Source organism: Octopus sinensis, linkage group LG11 (genome assembly GCF_006345805.1).
Source record: "Octopus sinensis linkage group LG11, ASM634580v1, whole genome shotgun sequence".
In the NCBI taxonomy this organism is placed as follows: Eukaryota; Metazoa; Mollusca; class Cephalopoda; order Octopoda; family Octopodidae; genus Octopus; species Octopus sinensis.
In genome coordinates this window covers 76,319,830-76,343,190 of record NC_043007.1, presented here as the reverse complement: position 1 = coordinate 76,343,190, position 23,361 = coordinate 76,319,830, and the positions used below count along the sequence as shown (strand labels likewise).

The window sequence follows — 23,361 nt, the reverse complement described above, 5'->3', positions numbered from 1 at the left end:
ATATATATATAATATATATATATAATAAAATATTAGGGAATAAATCCAAACTTACAGGGAAAAATCAGATTTAGGATTAAATCCATTTTATAGTATAAATATATTATATTATATTAAATTAGAGATAAAACCACTATTAGGCAAATCAAACAATGAAAAACATAACCCGATACATAAAATTAATTTAATTTATATTATTTTAAATATATATCAAAAGTATTAAAAGTTTAATAAAAGATAAACTTTTAATACTTTTGATATATCTTTAAAATAATGTAAATTAAATAAAATTTTATGTATTGGCTTATGTTTTTCATTGTTTGATTTGTCTAATAGTGGTTTTATCTCTAATTTAATATTATATATATATATATATATATTATATATTATATATATATATATATATATAATATATATTATATAATATATATATATATATATATATATATATATATATATATATATATATATATCGGCGTTAGGCCGATCAATGCCTTGAAAGTGGATTGTGTGGAGGGAAATTTAAAGCTTGTCGTATAATATACATTATATATATATATATATATATATATATATAATACACTTTCAAGGCATTGATCGGCTTAACGCTGTAGTAGAAGACACCTGCCGCAGGTGTCACGCAGTGGGATTGAATCCTGCAGCATATGGTTGGAACTCAAACTCCTTACTACACAGCTGCGCGTGTTGAATTTCTAAAGTTTTACTTTTGAAATATTAAATATGAAACAATAAACAAAGGTTACTATCATGGGAAATAGAATATTTCTGACAAGAAATTCTGAGAAAATCGATGTGTGAACGTTTGTTTTTTTTTTTTTGTGTGTGTGCGCGAGTGCGCGTGTGTGTATGTGTGCATAGAAGAACAGTATGTTTTTTCGATACGGCATTCGAAGTTTTTGTAAAATGGCTTAAATTACCTCTAATGAGGGAAATAAGGATGACTATTATGGTTGGAAATAATTTGCCCATCTCAACTTACATATTCACGAAACGGTCGTCAGACATTGTACTTGATGGAGACTCTCCTTAAAATCATCTAAAACGACCATTTCGTCTATTTGGACTACCGCTTTACATTCAACATGTGCATCTTTTAATATCCTCATTGATTTCTAATATGGATATACAACCTCATAAGATCTCATGCAAGTACATTTATGATTTATATGTGTTTATATATTTTTATATTTTCATATATATATATATATATATATATATATATATTATATATATATATATATATATATTTATGTATATATATATATATGAGTGTACCTATGTATGCTATGAGGTATATTCCTATTCTGTGAAATATATTCAGTGATTAAGAACACTGAGCTTTGCACACACACACGTACACATACACACATACACACATACACACACACACACACACGCGCACACACACACATATATATATGCATATGTGTATATGTATGTGTATTCTTTCCTTCATTCTTTTTAATAGCATTAGTTAAAAATATCGCTTAAATGTAACATTTTGGAACATTTAAAAACCAACGCATACACATAGACACACACACACACACAGACACACATATATATGAATATATAAATATATACATATACATATATGTCAGTTGTGTGTGTGTGTGTGTGTGTGTGTGTGAGAGAGAGAGAGAGAGAGAGAGAGATGATGGCTCAGTACCGCTAAATATTTGAGAAGGTTGCTTCACAATCACGACATATCAGGTTGAATCTCATTGAATAAACCAATGAATCTCATTGGTTGATACCTTGGTTCCAACCATGCGTTGTGAGTGAATTTTTTTTTGGAACCACTCCGTCGGTTACGACGATGAGGGTTCCGGTTGATCCGAATCAACGGAACAGCCTGCTCGTGAAATTAACGTGTAAGTGGCTGAGCACTCCACAGACACGTGTACCCTTAACGTAGTTCTCGAGGATATTCAGCGTGACACAGAGAGTGACAAGGCCGGCCCTTTGAAATACAGGTACAACAGAAACAGGAAGTAAGAGTGAGAGAAAGTTGTGGTGAAAGACTACAGCAGGGATCACCACCATCCCTGCCGGAGCCTCGTGGAGCTTTAGGTGTTTTCGCTCAATAAACACTCACAACGCCCGGTCTGGGAATCGAAACCGCGATCCTACGACCGCGAGTCCGCTGCCCTAACAACTGGGCCATTGCGCCTCCACAATGAGTGAAATTAGAATAGAGAGAAACTGCAGAGAAGCGCGTCGAGTACTTGATTGTACCAATAATCCCATGCGGTACATCTTTGTCAGACACTGTACCATTCTGATTCTCCCTTAGAATTACGTATGTGGTATACTCAGCCGCTTATACGCTAATCAAGGGGCAATTAACCCACCTGGTCAAAAACTGAATTTTCATTGTCCAATGGCAAACACGTTCACATCACATACAAAAGTACACACATATAGCTACTCATATGCGCATTCAATCAGTGTGTGTGTATAAAGATAGATTTGTGCATGTGTGTATATATCTATGTGTGCGTGTCAGTGTGCGTACATATATGTGTGACAGTGTGTACTTGTCTGTTTGGTAGTGTGAGTATATGCACATGTGTATGTGTTATCATGATGAATTATCATTATATGTACGTACGTCAAACCGCAAATTACACACTGTACGTCGTAAGAATTCAGCAGCGTACGTATTACATACCTTTTACACGAAGGTAGGTGAAAATACTAGAATATTATATTTCCCGGGGAATAAAATACTTCGAATAAAATATAAAATATTTTTCAGAAATCAGTATATAAAGTCTACTTTGCTCTTCGGTGTGGAGAAATATTCTGTTCTTCAGACGGTAGCTTGTAGAAATAGCTTATGTAGAAAGGTGGCTCTGAAAACATTCGTACGAAAATATACAGACCATTAAGCAATCATTTGTTTGCAAAGATCAATTCAATCAATTCACTTCTCGAGTATAGTTGGGTATATAGGATTGAGTGTTGGTCAATCATATTGAAACAACATGATACAGTTAATGTACGTATTGTAGAAGCTTTGAACAATATATGCATGTGTTTTTTTCAGTTTGCTACATGGTACAGTTTTTTTTTCGCCTACTATATATTTACAACACTCTCGTAATATTAAATATATGAGAATTCTGTGTAAAACTAAGACACTAATCATAGCTTACATGTCATACGTCTTTTCTGTTATTTGCAGCTATTCAAATACACTATGAGGTTACCAGAATGCAAACGTTTGATTATCATACTTACGGGCATTGCAGTATTACCATGTAAGAGGTAAAATTTCAACTTTACATTTTTTTCGTATTAAATGATGGTATAATGATATACATTCCTGTATATTTTAGTTGTTTTTACGACTACATTTTAAAAATACTTCATAAGCTAACACTTTGTATGGAAGGAAACATCCTCAATTATCATCAGAGGATGTTTACCTGAACATCGTTAATCATTCTCTTATGATTTCACTACTGTGTTCTCCAGTACTACTAACTATATATTGACATTGGAAGAGTTTATGATATATATTTGATGACGTGAAATTTGTATCCCCTCCAATTTTATATACAGAATATTTAGCAAGGTTATACTAGGATTTCTTTTTCAGTTGATTCTTGGTTTCTTCCTCTTTATTGTTATAGTAATTGCTATATTTGATGTTTGTGTTAGCTTTCCAAGAAGTTTTGTTTATTACCCGCAACTCGTTGATAATTATCAGAGCCTAAAATTTCACTAATTTTTTCCAATTTATTTGTTATGAATTTATAGACATAATGCGTGCTTTGAGGCTTGGTACTACGTTTGATTAATTTATAATTTACGTGCAATGTTCTTTTATCGGATGTTGAATAAAAGTATTATATGAGATATCATTACCGTTTCATCGTCTTTGAGTGTTATCAATCTTTCCAGTACGGCTTCCTGTTTCTTTAAAGGATTGTATTTAAACTTATCCTTGATATCAATTCATTTTAATGTCCCGTGGTATTATAACGCGTTATCGTTAACTATTCGTTTGTTAGCCGACAATTTAAAAATGTTTAGGGAAATATTTCAAACTAAGTTATCTATAATAAATCAAGAATGATTAGGTAATCTGTATATATATAATGTAAGCTTTCACTTGGTTTACCTGTAACATTATTTTCTATTATACTTGTTTATTAACGTGGTTAGCAATATACTACTAATATGCGTATTCTTGTTCAACCAAATACAGCATCTACTGGAATCTTTATATTTGCATTTCAATGTCCGTTTCTCGCTGAGATTCGTCTGTGCTATATACTTTTAGTAGTGCGCAGTGTACTACAATAGTTTTTACGTGTATATTAGAGGTAGTGTCTAAATCTTTTTTGGACTTCATCCATTTTTAATTTGATTTACAACTATAAATGTACCTGCCATTATACAAGGGTCAATCTTTACATTTTATTCTTTGATTTTTTTGTCTCTTCCCAAGTGCATAACGTTCTTTTCCTTTTCCCGTTTTATATCATATTTATGTATTTTTACTGTTATCGATTTTTACTTTTACTTACTTTTCTATTGTACTTTACTTGCATTATTCTATCTTTCTACCTGTTTAACGATAATTCTTTATTGCCCCTTTCCTTTTCTTGTGCTTTATTTCCATGATATCAATTATAATGTGTAATGTAGTATCTTCATAATCCACTATTTATTATACTTCGTGTCACATATTTATTGAGTTATTATTGCCTATCTATTCTTTTCATTTATGCACGATTCACATCAGGAGAATAATGTGACTGGTTGCATGTATCGGTATTATCATTCGATGGTATGATCAGAAATCGATCTTATTATTGATTCTTGGTTCTTGAAACGTACGTTAGGAAGTATCTGAAATATAATATCAATAATTTATTTTTTGGTTTGGCACTTTTCAACTATATGCACACACGCGTGCGCATACCTATCCACACAGTATTTATTTTATCGATCTCTTTCCCGAACCGCTAAGTTACGGGGACGTAAAGACACCAGCATCGGTTGTCAAGCGATGTTGGGGGACAAACATAGACGCACAAACACACACACACACACACACACACACACACATATATATATATACATATATATATATATACGACGGACTTCTTTCAGTTTCCGTCTACCAAATCTACTCACAAGGCTTTGGTCGGCCCGAGGCTATAGTAGAAGACACTTGGCCAAGGTGCCACGCAGTGGGACTGAACCTGGAACCATGTGGTTCGTAAGCAAGCTACTTACCACACAGCCACTCCTATACCTTATTGTACACTATCAAAATGCCGACATGATTGATACTCAATGCTCTGTAAGACGTGACACGGACATTATGTAAACCAATTTCCCCCCAAAACTGTGATGGTCCTTGGGTGTGACTCCAGTGAGAGTGAGAAATATTTTCGTACAGAATCTTAGGCACAATTCAGGCGGCTATGTGAAGTAGTTGGAAATACGTGTATCTGTATATGTATAAATATATACCGTATTTTCCGCACTATAAGGCGCACCGGATTATAAGGCGCACCTTCAATGAATGGCCTATTTTAAAACTTTGTCCATATATAAGACGCACCGCATAGACTAGACGCTACAGTAGAGGCTGGGGTTACGTTATGCATCCATTAGATGGAGCTGCACTGAAAGGAATGTCAACAAAACAGTTGGATAGGTCAGTCAAACTTTATTAATAGATTATAAACCAGCGTTCTGACAACTCCGTTCACTCCCAAAATGAATAAACAGCTGTTTTATTATTTTCCCCGAGGTAAAGTCAGTGACGTGGTATTTTGTTTATTTTTTAACAGCAAGGTATAACATGTAGTGCAACATTTAGATCACATAGTGGAGGGGAACTTTTCCTCGATTCAATAAACACGTAAAAAACAGTCTGATACTGTTACAGTAAATCAAACATTAGTGCAATCACAATATAGTAACACTCGAAATAGTGCAAAGCAATAAAAAATATCAATAACTTAACGTTGCTCAAACGTTAATGTCACACAACGCAACACACAAAATAAACATATAAAGCTCACTTTATTAAGTTATTCCTCATTCACGAATCCCTCGAATTCTTCTTCTTCAGTGTCCGAATTAAACAGTTGGGCGAATACGGGATCCAACACGCCCGGCTCTGTCTCGTCGAAGTCGTCATTAATCGAGTCAGTGTCGCTGATGTTGTCTAGCAGTTCAGTGAGAATTCCTGCCTTCCTGAAAGCTCGGACCACAGTTGAGACTGATATATCAGCCCAGGCATTTACGATCCATTGGCAGATAGTGGCGTATGTCATTCGGCGCTGTCTCCCTGTCTTGGTAAAAGTGTGTTCGCCTTCTGTCATCCACTGTTCCCACGCAGTTCGCAGTCTAGCTTTGAATGCCCTGTTGACACCAATATCTAGCGGCTGGAGTTCTTTTGTCAATCCACCTGGATTGACGGCGAGTATTGAATTCGTGTGCTTCACATGTTTTTTGACACCATTTGTGATATGGGAGCGCATGGAGTCGTAGATCAAAAGGGACGGAGCTGTGTGAAAAAAGCCACCCGGTCTCTTCACGTAAATTTCTCTCAACCACTCGCTCATCTTTTCGTCATCCATCCATCCCTTTGAGTTAGCTTTGATGACGACGCCGGCTGGAAAGTTTTCTTTTGGCAAGGTCTTCCTCTTGAAAATAACCATGGGTGGAAGTTTCTGGCCATTAGCTTGGCAAGCGAGAACTACAGTGAAGGATGACTTCTCATTTCCTGTTGTGCGAACATTTACCGTACGTGCTCCCGTTTTTTTCCACAGTGCGGTTCACAGGAATATCAAAGGTGAGTGGAACCTCGTCCATGTTGATGATGTGCTCTGGCCGGATCTTTTTTTTCAGTAATCTTATTTTTGCAATATGCGCGAAAAGTGACCAGCTTTTCTTGGTAGTCTTTTGGCAGTTGCTGTGAAACAGTAGTTCGTGTGCGAATGGAGAGATTACATCTTTTCATAAACCGAAAGCACCAAGAAGGACCGCCTTTAAATTCATTAATGTTAAGTTCGCTTGCTAGTGCTGTTGCCTTCATTCAAATAGTGATTGTACTGACACTTCTACCTGCTGCTCTCTGTTCAACAACCCACTGTTCAAGTTTGTTCTCCAACTGTGGCCATTTCGCTTTGTTCCCTTGGAAACTCTTTTTAGTCTTCTTTACTTGGCTCAGGTCATCTTGTTGCTTCCTCCACTTCCGCACCATTGATTCGTTAATGTTAAATACTCTCGCTGCTGCTCTATTCCCGTGTTCTACTGCGTGACTGATCGCCTTGAGTTTAAACTCTGCGTCGTAGGCGTGTCTCTTAATAGGAGCCATTTTGGGGTCTCTACATAAGCACACAAATGGAAATGAAACGGCACGCCTCGCGCAGTCATATATCCCAGCATGCACCGCGCGCTTCTTCTACGAGGGAAAATGAAGTCGGCGGCTGCTTACCGTAGTTTCAAGACCTGTTGTGACTCAATATTGTTCCACATATAAGGCGCACCGTCGGCTTTTGAGAAAATTGAAGGTTTTTAGGTGCGCCTTATAGTGCGGAAAATACGGTACATATATATGTGTATCATGTAGGTACTTTAAGTTTAAAGGGAATACTTCATAAGTGTAAGCACCTATATATGCCAGATAGTGGCAGAGGTGAGAGAATATATCAAACATAAATTGAAAGCAGAACACAAAGGATATCGTGGTACACGTGTTTCAAGCTTTATAAACAATCTGTTATTACATCAGCATAGGTATATTATTGATATAAAAGATGGTTTAAAGCTCTCTTCAGCCGCAAACATTGTTAGTCCAAAGATTACATCACAAAATAAAAAAGTACACGTAGTATTACTCATTGTAATAGGTTTATCATAACTCTTAGAAGAGGTATATTTGTATAAAGTTTCGTTGGATTTCAAAAATCTGCTCATACTGTACCACTATTCAGCATAGAGTGAATGTTAAATATATTGGATTGAGTTTATATTTAATTTTATATTTTTATATATGTGTATCACTAATTGTGTATATGTATATATGTGTATATATGGGTGTATGTGTGTGTGTGCGTGTGCGTATGTGTGTACATAATGAAGGGGTATTTTCATATATTTACAGATTTAAACTCAGTATTGTGCAAGGTAAAATATCACCTCTAATTTTTGACTTCCGCTGGAAAAATAAACTTCCATCGTTTAATCAAGGAACCAAGAAATTGACATTTCATTGTGCTGACACATTTCAGATTATATTGACTACAAGTCCACAAAGCAACAAGGTATGCCAAATTATTTTCTTATTGATTACAGTGAATAAGGATGAATTAACACTGTTAGATACCGATATTTTGTTAATTGTGAAGTTTTTAGCAGATTTCATTAAATGTACTTAATTTGTTGAAATAACGTAATATCAAAGGTTACAATTTTTCACATGAGTTATTAGTTCTAATGTAATTAGTTATATACATTTAACATTGTTTCACATATTGTGGGAATAAAAAATGTTAAGATCAATAAAGAAATTCAATTGATGACGTAAAAATCTAATATATCTAGATAATTTCTGCATCATGACTTGTCATCATCTCAGAAGGTATATTGTATATATATATATATATATTATATATATATATATATATATATATATATATATATATATATATATATATATATGTATGTATGTGTGTGTGTCTGTTGTATTTCGGGATGGTCATTCTTTTGGGGGAAGCGGAGGGTGTTACAAATAAACACATGCACTTATATATTCGTTCTTCACTCGTTTATTACTGTTCTTATTTCAACTCATGTTCATTGTCCGGAAATCTTTCGTCACACGTCTGTGACCTTTTCAGCAACACTTTCCGCCCTCCATATTAGTGAATATGATTTAAAACAATAGAATACATACATAAACGTACACACGTGAATATGCATATATGTGTATATGTATATGATATATATATATATATATATATATATATATATATATATATATAGTAACAATGAAGGGTGAAATTAATTAATTTGGAACAATTATCAATTACACCAAGTAGTCTTCGGCATGTAAAAGCCTCATTCCTCGAAATATATATATATATATATATATATACATACATACATATGTATTATATATATATATAATCTGTTCCTCTACTTCACTCATTCTCTCTTGTATCTCTATCCCACCCTCTCTCTCTCCCTCTCTCTTTTTCTCTCTCTTTTCCTCTTTCTGTCTCCTTACTTCTTTCTCTACACCACCCTCCCTGTCCCTTTACTACACTCTCTTGCATCTCTATCCCACCCCTCTCTCCCTCTCCCCCTTTTCTTCCTACCTTTCCTCTCCCTGCTCCCTCTTAGGTTCACCCCTTGTCTCTCTTTTCCTCTCTCTGTCTCCTTCTTTCTCCACACCACCCTCTCTGTCCTTTTACTTCACTCTCTCGTACCTCTATCCCGCCCTCTTTATCCCTCTCCATTTTTCTCTCTGCCTTTCTTCTCCCTGCTCCCCCTAAGGTCCATCCCCTTGTCTCTCTTTTCCTCCTTGTCCCTTTACTTCTTTCTCTCTACCACACCTCTATCCCGCTCACTCTCCCTCTGCTGACCTGCCATTCTTTCTCTCTTCTCTCAGGTCAATCCCCTTCTCTCTCTCTATCCCCCCCGGCTGATCTGCCACCAGCTTTTTTCTTCTCTTCTCTCCTCTCCCTCTCAGGTCAACCATCTTATCTTTCCTTCTCTCTCTGTTCCTCTATTTCACTCTCACTGCATCTCAGGCGAAAATGTCAAGGAACTGGTCTGCAAGGGAGTTGCAATTGTTCGTCTGCGCCTGGAAGATTGCCAAGAGTGACCCGCCAAACAATGTCATTGCAGCGGCGCTTAAGAGCAATGATTTCTCCAGGACCACCGCCCAGATAGAGCGAAAGAAAAGAGAATTCCTCCGTTCATACGCTCTAATCAGGCAACACATGGACACTCTGGATATCATCCTAGGAGGTGACTGCACCAGGGAAGACCAAAAGGATGGAGAAAGCATCCAGGACCCAACAAAAAACACAACCGAGAAACCTGCAACCAAGGGAAACAATGGCACATGTCCAGCTCCCAACACAACTGAAGACCAAAGAGGTGCGATGGCCGCCAAAAAATGAAAGCACCCTAAAATCGACGGAAAACAAGAAGTAAAAGACAAGAAAACTAAAATAAACACTGTTCAGAAAAAAACAGAAGAACCCCAGCAAGAGCTACACGGGCAAAAGCAGAAACATCTGCAAATTCTACCTGAAGGGAGACTGCTGGCATGGCGATGATGGTGCAAACTGTCGTTTTGCACATCAGAAGCCCTGCCAAAACCGCATGGACACAAGACAAAAATCCCTCCCCCGGGAGAACAAAAAGAAAAAGAAAAATATAAAAGAAGGAAAAATGGCGCATTGACCACTCCTGAAAGACGATATGCGGATGTAGTGCGCGGTCCAAAAAAGATACTGTATAGCCCAACAAATGGTCAGCTTCACCCAGATGTGAGAAGGGCAGCAGCTGAACAGCAATCTTTTTTATGCATGGCACAAAAAATTGTTCAGCAGCTGACCTGGCTACAAACACAAAGCTGGAACTATCACCACATAAGGCCACCACCAACAGATGCAGGATGGCCACCACAGACACCAACACACACACCACAAAAATATTTCTACTGAACGTAGGAGGGCTGCTGCGCAGCAACTGTAACAGGAAAATATCATTCCTGAGAGACCTTGTGGCATGCAATCAAGCTATATGCATGGCACTCATAGAAACGCATCTTGGACCCGATATAGGGGATGCAGAAATCCACATACCGCAACATGCTGTCATACGCTCAGATAGAAAAGGGAGGAGCCATGGTGGAGTTGCAATGTACATCCGAAATGACCTCACGGCCCAGGTCCTGTTGTCATATTCAAACTCAGTGTGTGACACTCAAATTGTACACATAAGACAACTGAATATCGTCATATGTACCACATGTCGCCCACCGGATGCCCCAAATCATACAGGCATGTTTGAAGACTGCCTAACAAAAATAGAAGTTCTCACCAACCTGGAACAACACAACAGTGTATTCTTCATGGGTGACTTTAACTTCCCCAATGTGGAATGGCTTGAGGGGGCAGATGCTCCCAGAGATGACACACCATCAGTAGACACAGGCAGAGTCTCTGCTCCATCTCACAAATGCCTCTTTCATGGAGCAAATAGTGCTGCAACCAACAAGGGCAGATAATATACTGGATCTCTGCTTCACAAACAATATGGATATTATGCATAATGTTAAAGTGATGCCGACAATGACCTCTAATCACAACATAATAGAGCTGTCTATGAATGGACCAAAAGCCCCCGCAGACACACAGCCTATACGAAGCATCCACAATCTCTCCAACTTAAACTTTCGTAAAGCAAATTGGAAGTTGATCGAGAAAGGGATCCTCAAACAGGATTGGCCTAAATGTCTCTCCACACCGGACATTGACATGAAACACAAATGCTTCATGTCCATAATACAAGCCATATGTGACAAATATGTCCCAGTGTGCAGGGCCAGCACACACAAAAACAAAAACAGGGTCCCTAGAGAAAGGAAGATTCTTATGAGACAACGGACAAGGATTGCAAACCGCCTGAACAAGCACACCAAAAGTAGTGAGAAGTCTCGGCTCGAGAGAATGCTAATGGAAATAGAGAAAAGTGTGCATCAGTCTCATGAAAAGGAGAGAGCAGATAAAGAAGCTTGGGTAATAGGAAATATAAAGTCAAACCCTAAAGCTTTCTTTAAGTTTGCCAAAGAGACAGCCACAGTGCTCCAGAGAATAGGACCTCTCTTCCAAAAAGATGGCTCCCTCACAGGAAATCCCACGAGGATAAGTGAAATACTGAACGAACAGTTCCAAAGTGTGTTCACTACACCTCTAGGACACAGGCAAGTAAACAACCCAGAAGAATTCTTTGTCACTTTACCTGCGGCCAAAGAGGCAAAAATTGAGTACATCAACATTGAAGATGATGATATCACGCTAGCCATAGATGAGATTGACACAAACTCAGCTGCTGGACCTGATGGATTTCCAGCGATCCTTCTCAAATCGTGCAAACGAGCCCTTGCAAAACCGCTACAGCTTCTTTTTCAGAGCTTTCTTGCAAGTGGTAAGCTCCCAGTTAAATTGAAAGAGGGGGTAATATGCCCTATCCATAAGGGAGGAAGCAGAGCAGATGCTAAAAATTATAGGCCTATCTCTCTGACCTCACACATCAGCAAAGTCATGGAACGAATAGTCCGCCAGAAACTAATCATGTTCCTTGAAGAAAATGACTTGCTGACTGACACCCAGCATGGATTTCGACCAGGTAGAAGCTGCCTAACACAGCTCCTGCAACACTATGACTGGGTGTTAAAACAGCTACTAAATGGCTCAAATGTGGATGTGATATATCTCGACCTTGCAAAAGCCTTTGATAAAGTCGACCACGGTATGATTTGTCACAAACTGCGTGGTCTGGGCATAGGCGGAAAACTTGGAGAGTGGCTGCACAAGATGGAAGGCAGGCAGTTGTGGCCAATGGAGCCACCTCCAAGGAAACACAAATAACAAGCGGTGTTCTACAGAGCACTGTCTTGGGGCCACTGTTGTTCATAGTGACCCTTTCAGACATGCCTTCAGTTTCTAAGATGGCCACCCTTGCTAGCTATGCAGATGACACAAAAGTCTCCCACACAATACAAAACCCTGGTAATATTGCACATCTGCAACAGGAGTTGGATACAATATACAGTTGGGCTGAGGACAACAACATGCAGTTTAATCCAGGCCCTGCGCTACCGGCACACAAAGGTAAACGACATGCAGACTGGATGCACTGGCCCGGGAAGAATTGCAATCCCTGAGTCAAAATAGTGCGTGATCTGGGCGTTGACATGAGCAATGATGCATCTTTCCAAGTGCATATTACTAATTTGGTGATAAAATGCAGACGGCTAGCTGGATGGATTCTCCGAACTTTCAGAACAAGAGAAAAGGAGACACTGATGATCATATGGAAAACTTTCGTCCTCAGCCGTTTGGACTACTGCTCCCAACTATGGTCACCACACAATATAAAACTAACACCATAACTTGAAGCAATTCAAAGAAGCTACACAAAGAAGATCGTCTCAATGCAACATATCAGCTACTGGGAAAGACTGAAAGTATTAAAACTCTTCTCCCTAGAGCGAAGACGGGAGAGATATGCGGTGATATACATCTGGAAAATCCTGGTGGGTCTTGCCCCAAACTTTGGCATTCAAAGTTACCCCAACCGCAGAACGGGGCGCCACGCATGGTGCCAAACATTCCAGCATCACCATCAAAATACAGGACCAGATACTGCAACAGCTTGGGTTTCAGAGAACCACAGCTCTTTAACATCCTCCCTAAATGCCTGAAAGACTTGCATGGTGTGGATGTGGGTTTCTTTAAAACTATACTGGATCTCTTCTTGTCGGGGGTCCCAGATGAACCTACCTCACGACAGAAGGCACAGATGCGGGCAGCAGCATCGAACTCCCTTGTTGACCAAGTGCCATGTATCAGAGGTGGATTCACATATTAGTGTAGCTCATTCAGCGGTGGTGCCCCAGCATGGCCGCAGCCTTCGGGCTGAGACATTTTTAAGGATTTAAGAATTTGTATATATATATATATATATATATATATATATATATAGGTAGAGTTTACAAAAAAACAAAAGACGAAGACAGGTGGTGTACAAAACAAACAGATGTATTAGTATAACGCTCAGGAATATAAAAAGTATTTTACGTTTCGAGGCTACGCTCTTCTACAGAAAGGGACACAGAAAAAACAAGGAAAGAAACAAGGAAAGAAAAAAATGTGTGTAGTGGCTAACGATCTATCATATATGTATATATATATATATATATATATATATATATATATATATATATATATGTATATGTATATATATATAAGTGTATGTATATATATATACATGCATATATATATATACACACATACATATATACCATGTTATATATAGATATATAGGTATGTGTGTATGTATATATATGTCTCTCTCTCTCTATATATATTTATATTCTGGATCTCTCTCTCTGTCTGTCTGTCTGTCTCTCTCTCTCTCTCTCTATATATATATATATATATATGTATATATATGTCTCTCTCTCTCTCTCTCTCTCTCTCTCTCTCTCTCTCTATATATATATATATATATATATATATATATATATATATATTCATATCTACATCTAAAACTATCTATCTATTTATCAATCTCTATCTATTTATTCCTGTGTATATATTGCATTTCGAGATGGTCGTTATTTTTTGTTTATTACTGTTCATGTTTTAGATTATGTCCATTGTCTGGAAATCTTTCGTCATACATCTATGCCCTCTTCAGTGACACTTCAGTGACATACAAAAAATTGTAATTCTATGAGTGACAAGATCTAATGCTGCGACTTCATTATAATTTTTATTTTTTGACCCCACTTAACGCTCAACGTTGCCTAAATCTGTAGAATAATAGAAATGTAAGCAATTACATAGTATTTTGAATATTTGCTTTAAAAAGAATTGTTGAGGAATGGTATCAGACATGTCCAACATCACATTTGACTGGAATTTATTTGGCAGCTTCTTCATCGTTTCGCTCAACCATACCAGTATAACAGGTCTCGTCTGCTATGGATTTAGATATGAACTGAAAAGCAATATGTTTCAAAATTTTTATTATGTTTTTATTCTATTGATTAAATTTGTGATTTTCAGGGCATTAATTGAAGTTTTCTTGTACAATTTAGGTTTCTGTTGACGGGCAGATTAAGAAAATATTCACAAATCGACATCCTGTCTTAGGGGGACGCCTGAAGATTATAGGAGATATTGAGATCATGTCCGTCGAAATTAAGTAAAACTTTGTTCAAAACTGCCTATCCTTCTTCTAGGTCCAGAGAAAATAACAGACATTAATGTATTTCGAAACACTTTACCTTTTATAGAATAGAAACGATTCGTTAATAGTAGAGATGATGAAGCCTCTAAATAAATTTGTGATTCTTTCTTCGTACGAGGAACGTGATCTTGTTTGTTTTGATTTTTTACGCAAGTGTATTCCAAACATTGTATGATACATACATACATACATACATACATACATACATACATACATACATACATACATGCATGCATACACCAAAAAATATTACAGCTGAATAAAGAAAATCTGGACCTCAGAACTCTCTGCATTCAATAAAACAGTGTCTCACAAGGTGTTTGCAGTGCCAGTACTTATACCAACATTTGGGCAGCTTGATTGGATTCTTGATGAGATCCGAGCCATTGATGGGGAAACCCGAAAAATACTAACAGGTACACATAATTTCCACATAAACAGTTATGTAGATCGCCTCTACCTAAAACGAAAACAAAGCGACAGAGGTTTAACATCGATCCAAAATGCCTTCGAATGTCGAATCATATCCCTTCGGTAACATCTTTTAATCATCAAATGTCGAAGTGCATCCCTTGACCAAGTCTGCATACATGAGACTGATAACAGCATGAGACTTGAAAGGCAGCTTCTTGAGCAACATTCCTTGTCTGATAACCTAGAAGACATGCTCAAAGAAGTCGCACCACTCTACCGCAGCGTATCATCAAGTGAAAGGATGAGCCTATATGAGCAGAAGACTATGCATGGATACGTTAGTAGAAAGTTCCGAAATGATAGTAATATTGGTCATCAAAGCAGTCTATTATGGACCAATAGCTGGATTACTACCTCCCACTTTGAAGGGTATGCGTGGGCAATCGAGTAACAAGAAATATCAACCAAATACCTGATGTACAAAGGGGATAGAGATGCAGGAAAAGCAGTAAAATGTGACAACTAATGCAGACTTTGTGGAGTTCACACAGAAGATATCACCCACATCATAAGCAGTTGTCGGAAAATAACATCATGGTATAATCTACAGTTACTCTATCCAGATTACAAGTTCAGGTCTATACCTGTAATTATTGGGGTCCTGGGATATGCAACACACTGCATAAATATCAGTCTTGGGAAATTAAGCTTCTTAAAAACAGAAAGGAGAAAGTTAATTCGAAGACTACCGATCTAATCCATCACTGGAACATTAAAAATCTATAAAACTTTCCGGAAGTTAATCATTTAAATATATATGAGCATGTCTAGATATGCAACAATATGCATGAGAAAACATTTATAAAACAAAACATACATATCTTCACACATAAATACATACATAGAAACAAGAATGCCCTGTTGTTGATGTTGGAATTCCAATGAAGGAGCCTTAGATCTAGGTTAGAAACCGACTCTTTCTCTATTGGCATAAAATCTTGAAATAAAACTGAACAATGACATACGTATATAAATACATGCATATATACACACATACATACATGCCCATACATACACACGTACGTACATACGAGATTTGGTTGTTTACAATATTGCAGGTGTTCTACACATACATATACACTCATATATATATATATATATATATATATATATAATATATATATATATATATATATATACATACATACATACATACATATATATATATATATTATATATATATATATATATATATATATATATATATATATACTAGCTGAAGGGACCCGCTCTACGCGCGGGTAAGAGCGTGGTATATATATATAAATGTATACAAATTATATATATATATATATATATATATATATAATATATATATATATATATATAAATACAGATATATGCACTTTGTATATATAAAAATTATTATATATACATATTTATATATAGATACACACACACACATATATAAATTAACCCAATAAATATCTGATTCATAATATTTGTTGTCATGATTGAGTGGTTGTTGTGGCGATGATAATTCTCTCTATGAATGCAGACAGATGTAGAGAGTGAGAGTGTGTGAAAGCGCTGTGGAAGGCAGGGAGGGGGGATAACGGACGCTGTGAAACGACGTTATAAAGAGAAAGTGAATGTAAGGGAGGTAGACGCTGTGAAACGACGTTATAGATAGAATGTGAAAGGAAGGGAGAAAAGTGAGTGAGTGATGGAGGAAGACAGATACATAAAAGAATGTGAGTGTTGGACGTTTTGTTTGTTGGACCAATGTATTAAGGTAGTATTGTTTTATTGTTTTAAAACGAAAGAGGCAATGTGTTTGTTTCAAAAATAAAAAAATCTGTAATAGTGAATGAAATTAGAATTCACACCCAGCTCAGTTTTGTAGAAAGAGTATCACGACGTGAACTCATGAGTTGGGAGTTTGACTGAGAGAGTTTATATGGTGACACATGCCAGTCCTTTCGACACCACCTAAACAATGGAATAGTGTATAAAATGTAATTAACAACTCATTCACTTTATGAATGTCTTATGTTAGCGAAGAAACAATAACTTGACAAAACCGTTTAATGGAGACGTAGAAGGAATTGGAAAATGAGGAATAAAGAGAATGAGTTGGATCAAATGTTTGCAAACATCTGAACCCAATGTTCTTTATGGACCATGTTCTTTTTAATGTCTTTATTTTCAAGAATGAAGAGATAATGAAGAGGTGCAAAATAAAAAATCAAGCAAAATTTCATGACTTACAATCAGTTTTCTTTTGTCAGAGCCTCCTGATAAACCACGTTCCTTGTGCGCTCATGATTGCCAAGAATGAAGAGTTTATGTGGATTTCCAACTCGAGAACAGGCTACATACAATTGACCATGACTGAAAACCGGTTGTGACAGGTTAATGCCTACAATGTCCAGTGATTGTCCCTGTGACTTGTTGATTGTCATCGCGAATCATAGTTTTATCGGAAATTGAAAGCGTTTAAACTGAATGGGAACATCAGAGGGTGAAATACTCATTTTATGTATCATCTTGATTGTTCCTACAAATGGTCCACTCAAAATTTCAGCAGTTATAACATGGCTTTGAATCCTCCTTATAACCATTCGGGTTCCATTGCATATTTCAGGCGTTTCCATATTTCTGAGCACCATGATTGGAGCACCAACTTTCAAACACAAATGATGAGGTGGAAGTCCCGGAGGTGTTAGCTTGTTGAGTAGCTCGGGTGGATATTTGACTGCATCATTCTCATCTTTATTTGTATCGATGGACATGAAAGAAACTATCTCACCAGGAATGATATCAAGTACTTGTTTATTTGTAGCATCAGCTGTTGTATTATGAGGCGATAGAATAGCTCTTGCTCTTAGCCAATCGAGATCCTGGAAGTTGGTTTCGATGTCAGGTAAAACGGCTCTTATAAGTTCCTCTACATTTGGAACGAAATTCCCAAAAGGCAACCGAATATGCTCATCATCAACGAAAGGCAAAACTCCATCACCAAGATCTAATAGGTGTTTTGCGAAAGCCTCAGACTCCACATCACCATGTAGGTGGGCTCTCATGTTTGTTTGAAGATGGCGACTGATAACACTGTGCCACACATAAGAATGCTTTATACATGCATTAACCTCATCGGCTCTAGTGCCTGCTCGGACAACAGGAAGAGTTTGTCGAAAATCTCCTGCCATGAGAAACGTAGCTCCACCCATTATATTTGTATTGTGACGCAAATCTTGGAGAGTTCTGTCAAGAGCTTCAAACATGGCCTTATTACTCATTGTAGCCTCATCCCAAATAAAAAGACTGCATTCACGAAGAAGCCTTGCTCTTGAGGAACTACGATCTATATTACATATAGGATTATCTTTCTTTCCAATGTCCATGGGCAATTTGAATGCACTATGTGCCGTACGGCCGCCTTGAAGCAGTGTCGCTACAAGACCACTTGAGGCACATGCAATGGCAATTCGACGTTCAGCGCGCAGCTTTGCGAGAATCAAATTGATAACGAAAGTTTTACCAGTACCACCTGGAGCATTCAAAAAGAAAAGCTTTCATTGGTTCAATCTAACGCTGTCAATAATTTCATTATAAATCTCTCTTTGTTCAGGCAAAAGTCTTGGTTCATCTCGCGTAATTGTTTCCGTCAATTCGGCAATGTTGTAGTTTTTTTCTGACATGTATTCAACATCCAAAGGCGCTTCATGATGGACAGGTGTTGGCAGATGGAATTCACTTAAACCGCGTATAACATAGCGTCTGATGTGTCTGTCCATGTCGATTAATGCCTCATTATAAACATCGTCGTTGCCATCACGTAGTGCTAAATTAGCCTGTATGTCCTTTGATAGGCTCTGTCTGAACGATTCCCAAAGGTTAAGAGGGTTGCTGGGATTACAGTGGATTAATATGCTACAAAACAATCGACGCATTTGCCATGGCAGTTTACAATTTGAGGCCTCTGCTAATGTCCTGTGTAAGTGGTCGTCATTGAGAAGAAGTCCGCGCCTCAAACATGCTTCCCTGTAAGTGGCGCAGATGATACCATCAACCGTGCGAAGATCAGCAAAAGACTTCGGTCCAGTAACTACATGAAGTAGCATTCTCAAAAAGATTTCCTGTTTGGTAGGATGAATATTATACACACGTCCAATGACGTTCTTCCTAGAAACACCAGGCCAATTGTCAAGTTCTGTTCCATGTGACCTGCGCTTCCAATTATTGTTGTTGTATGTGTAATATTCCGGTACTTCAGGGTAAATGAGAGTAGCAGCAAACTCATCAACTGAACACAATTTAAAAAATGCTGTAAGCGTAGTCCCTTTTGGATTTTCAATGACTTGACGTGCATTTTTCTCTGTGAAGTAAACCAGCTGTCTCTTCTGTAAATGAACATTCAGGTGGAAAACTGTTGGTGAGCTTAGATGAATCTCATATCCAAAAATGCGCCACGCTGCATAATTGGAGGATACATACCTACCCAAAACGAATTGTTTAATTTCGTCATGTCTAAGGTCTTCATCACTGAACACAAACACGGCCATATCATCGTCCTTATTAATGTACTTGCAGAGGTATTGTATGCATCTCACCGAACTGCAGTACTCAACATTAATGTGTGCATTAAATGTTTTGGAAAGCAAAGGGTTGAATGGAACGATCCAGGCATTATCAACATCGAATGTTTTTAGCCGTTGTCTAATTGTAGCTGTGCGGCCACCCAAACCTGGGTCACGCCTTCGGTAGATGGGATATCCGTCATTCGTAGTGCAGGTTTGACCGCAAAAGTCTCTAGAGTACCGCTTCGAACATCTTTTATTCTTCATGCATGGACTTCTCGGATTAAAGTCACCACATGGACCGTGAATCATATGCTTTGTCACACTGCTGTGCAGCTGAGGTTCAGCATTTTGATCGGGCAACTCAGCAGATATAATTCTGTCAATATCCACAGGGTGGATTCTATCCTGACACCAGGCTAGCATATGAACGTGTGGAAGACCTCTCTTCTGCCATTCCACAGTATACATCCAAGCAGACAGTGGGCCAAAAATATGCAAAACTTTCATTAAAAATAGCATTTTCTTCAACTTGGCATAAAAAACGCGCGCCACAATGTCATGTCTGTGCTCTGGCAGCTGCCCAGCGAACACATTCTCTTTAATCTCTGGCCAGGTAGGATTGCAGGTAAATGTAATGAAGAGGTCCGGCTTTCCAAACTTACCGAGGTATGTCATTGCGTCCTGCATTCGTTTATTCATATACCGAGGTGAGCCAATAAATGTTGAAGGAAGAATAATACGTTTTCCTACGTTGGCTGCGTCACCGTCTTGACGCATTGCATCCTCTAGGTTAACGTATTCTGTTGCTCTTAATTGGTCCTGGTGAGAACGAATGTATTTTAAACGTTCGGACTCAACTTTACAATACATGTCGACCAAAAACTGATTGGTCAAAGAATGGCACCTTAGTAATAAATTGAAATCGTTTTCTCGCACCATGAGTCGATAGGCGTAAAATGCCTTGCAGGAAACCTTCTTGTCAAGAAGTGTGAGAATTGTGGGATCAACCTTTTGAATTTCTAAGTGGTATCCATCCTCTCCATGAGGAAAAAGGAGAGGGTACTGCAAGCAATCGTAACATCGGTGTAATTCTGAAACAAAAGTCACGTCTTCGTCATGGTGACGGAGGATTATGTCCCGATTTCCATGGACCTCATCGACCATGAGTGCTGCAACTTCATTCGTAGTTGGAGCGTTGAAACGACCAGGGTGCTCACCGGCAGGAGTTTTGTCGGCATGTATCACCAATTTTAAATGAGGTTGAGAATCCAACGTATCCATTGCATTTTTGAACTCACGAACATAAGGATGAGTCTGGTGGAGCATCATCTGAAGTACTTCAATTACACGCTGCTCAAGTTTTGGATTATTTTTTTTCCTGATAGCAAGTTCCTCATCGTGACCACCAACAAAGAAAACCTGCATGAATGTAGGCTCTTTACCAGGAATCGGCCGAAGACTTCCCATTTGATGGTAGCACTGTCCATGAATTTTGTATGTGTAAAAATGTTCATACTTCTCTGAATGATAATTAGGCTTTGTAGAATGTCTGTCGACATGGGGGTTTTCGAGTACTGTTTTCGCAACAGGTCTTGAAGGTCCAGGGACATTGAGGTTTTCCGTTATTGTTGTTGTAACAGTCCATGAAGGTCCGGGGACACTGAGATTTTCAGTTGTTGTCGAAGCAACATTTGAAGGTCGTGGCATATTTTGTTTATTTTTATTTTTTTTTAAACCTGGTATGCTCGTTGTTCCAAAGCATGTCATTGAGAAGCACGAATTAAACCTATGAATTCTTTCACGAAAATGCTTTGCACTGTCAGATGGACTTGTAAGCAATTCTAGAAGAACCTGAGGTGGATCAGGTAACGGTGGGAGTCGGACTTTTCCTTGAGAGCAGCAAAGACCGGGAACATCGAAATCCCACTTTTTGGCCCCACAGGAGGAACAAATTTTGTCCATCTTTTCGATGGTCACTTTGTTGTTGTTGGCATAGTTTTTAGCAGGATCGTAGATGAAGGCGGCCTTGTACCAGAACTCGTCCCTCTTAGCAGCCTTATTTTGCTCGAGTTTTCGTCGTGCTATAGACCGTGTAACTTGTGTCTGTTCTGCTGTCTGATTGGGGTTTCTTTGTTGTGCTTGAATGCGGTCAGTAGTGAGACGTGCCTCCCTTTCATCATGTGTGTCAGCAAGTCTCGCCATTCGGGTGCTTTCGCGTTGTGCAGTAAGACGTGCCTCCCTCGCAACTGGAGTGTCTGTCATACGTGAGCGTTGACGCTGAATTCGAGACAATTAGAATTAATTTTAATAAAAGCATCAATTTAAGAAAAAATAAGAAAGTAGTAACAAATGAAAATTTAGCAGGAAAAATTGTCAGGGTTGTAAATAAATGTGAAAATGTAATAGATAAAAAAAACGTACGTTATCACCAGAAGACGAAGGCTCGTTGGTGTGTTGTGTTTGTATTTGCTCCATGGGCGCGTTTTGGGCGGTTGAGGATTGCAAGAAATGAGCCTTCAGGGAGAAAAGGTGGAAAAAAAGCAATGTGCTGAAAAATTATTAAAAAGAGGGTTGTGGAGTTATATCTGTGACTGGTAATAGGAATTTCCCTATTATCCGAGGAAACGAAATGTTGACGAAGAGAATTAGATTTCATTTAAATAAAAGCATGAATTTAAAAAGAAAAACGTAGTAACAAATGAAAATGTAGCAGGAAAAATATGTAGGGTTCTAAAAATATGTTAAAATGAAATATTTTTAAACGTAAACATGATTTGTTTTAAGAGAAAGATTCTCGCTATATATATATTTATATATAGAATACACACACAGACAGACACAGACACATATATAAATGAAGCGAAGAAATATGTGATTGATCCTTGATGGAGAAAGGGAGGATAAAGAGCAATGTGCAGAAAAAAATGATGAAAAATAGGGGTATATATTGTCAGTTTTCCTCAGTAAATTTTAAAAGAAGGAAGAGCTCATATACATTGAACTTATAAAATATGAATCCTTTTTTTTGTTTTAATTGACTGTTAAAGGATTGGAAAAATGTGATTTAAGTTTATATATTTATATATAGAACACACACACAGACACATATATAAATGAAGCGAATAAATATGTGATTGATCCTTGATGGAGAAAAGGAGGATAAAGAGCAATGTGCAGAAAAAAATGATGAAAAATAGGGGTATATATTGTCAGTTTTCCTCAGTAAATTTTAAAAGAAGGAAGAGCTCATATACATTGAACTTATAAAATATGAATCCTTTTTTTTTTAATTGACTGTTAAAGG

The 23,361-nt window shown here is 37.6% G+C and overlaps 1 protein-coding gene across 1 annotated transcript in view; it reads left to right on the top strand.

The window, feature by feature from the left end:
* Positions 1 to 15,062, top strand: part of LOC118765250 — a 56,874-nt gene extending 41,812 nt beyond the window's left edge. Inside the window, exons 15-17 of the mRNA XM_036506998.1 lie at positions 3,212 to 3,294; positions 8,165 to 8,324; positions 14,906 to 15,062. Coding sequence (XP_036362891.1) covers positions 3,212 to 3,294; positions 8,165 to 8,324; positions 14,906 to 15,016 — 354 coding nt within the window. The 3' untranslated portion in view covers positions 15,017 to 15,062. The remainder of the gene's footprint in view (positions 1 to 3,211; positions 3,295 to 8,164; positions 8,325 to 14,905) is intronic.
* The last annotated feature ends 8,299 nt before the right edge of the window (positions 15,063 to 23,361 follow it).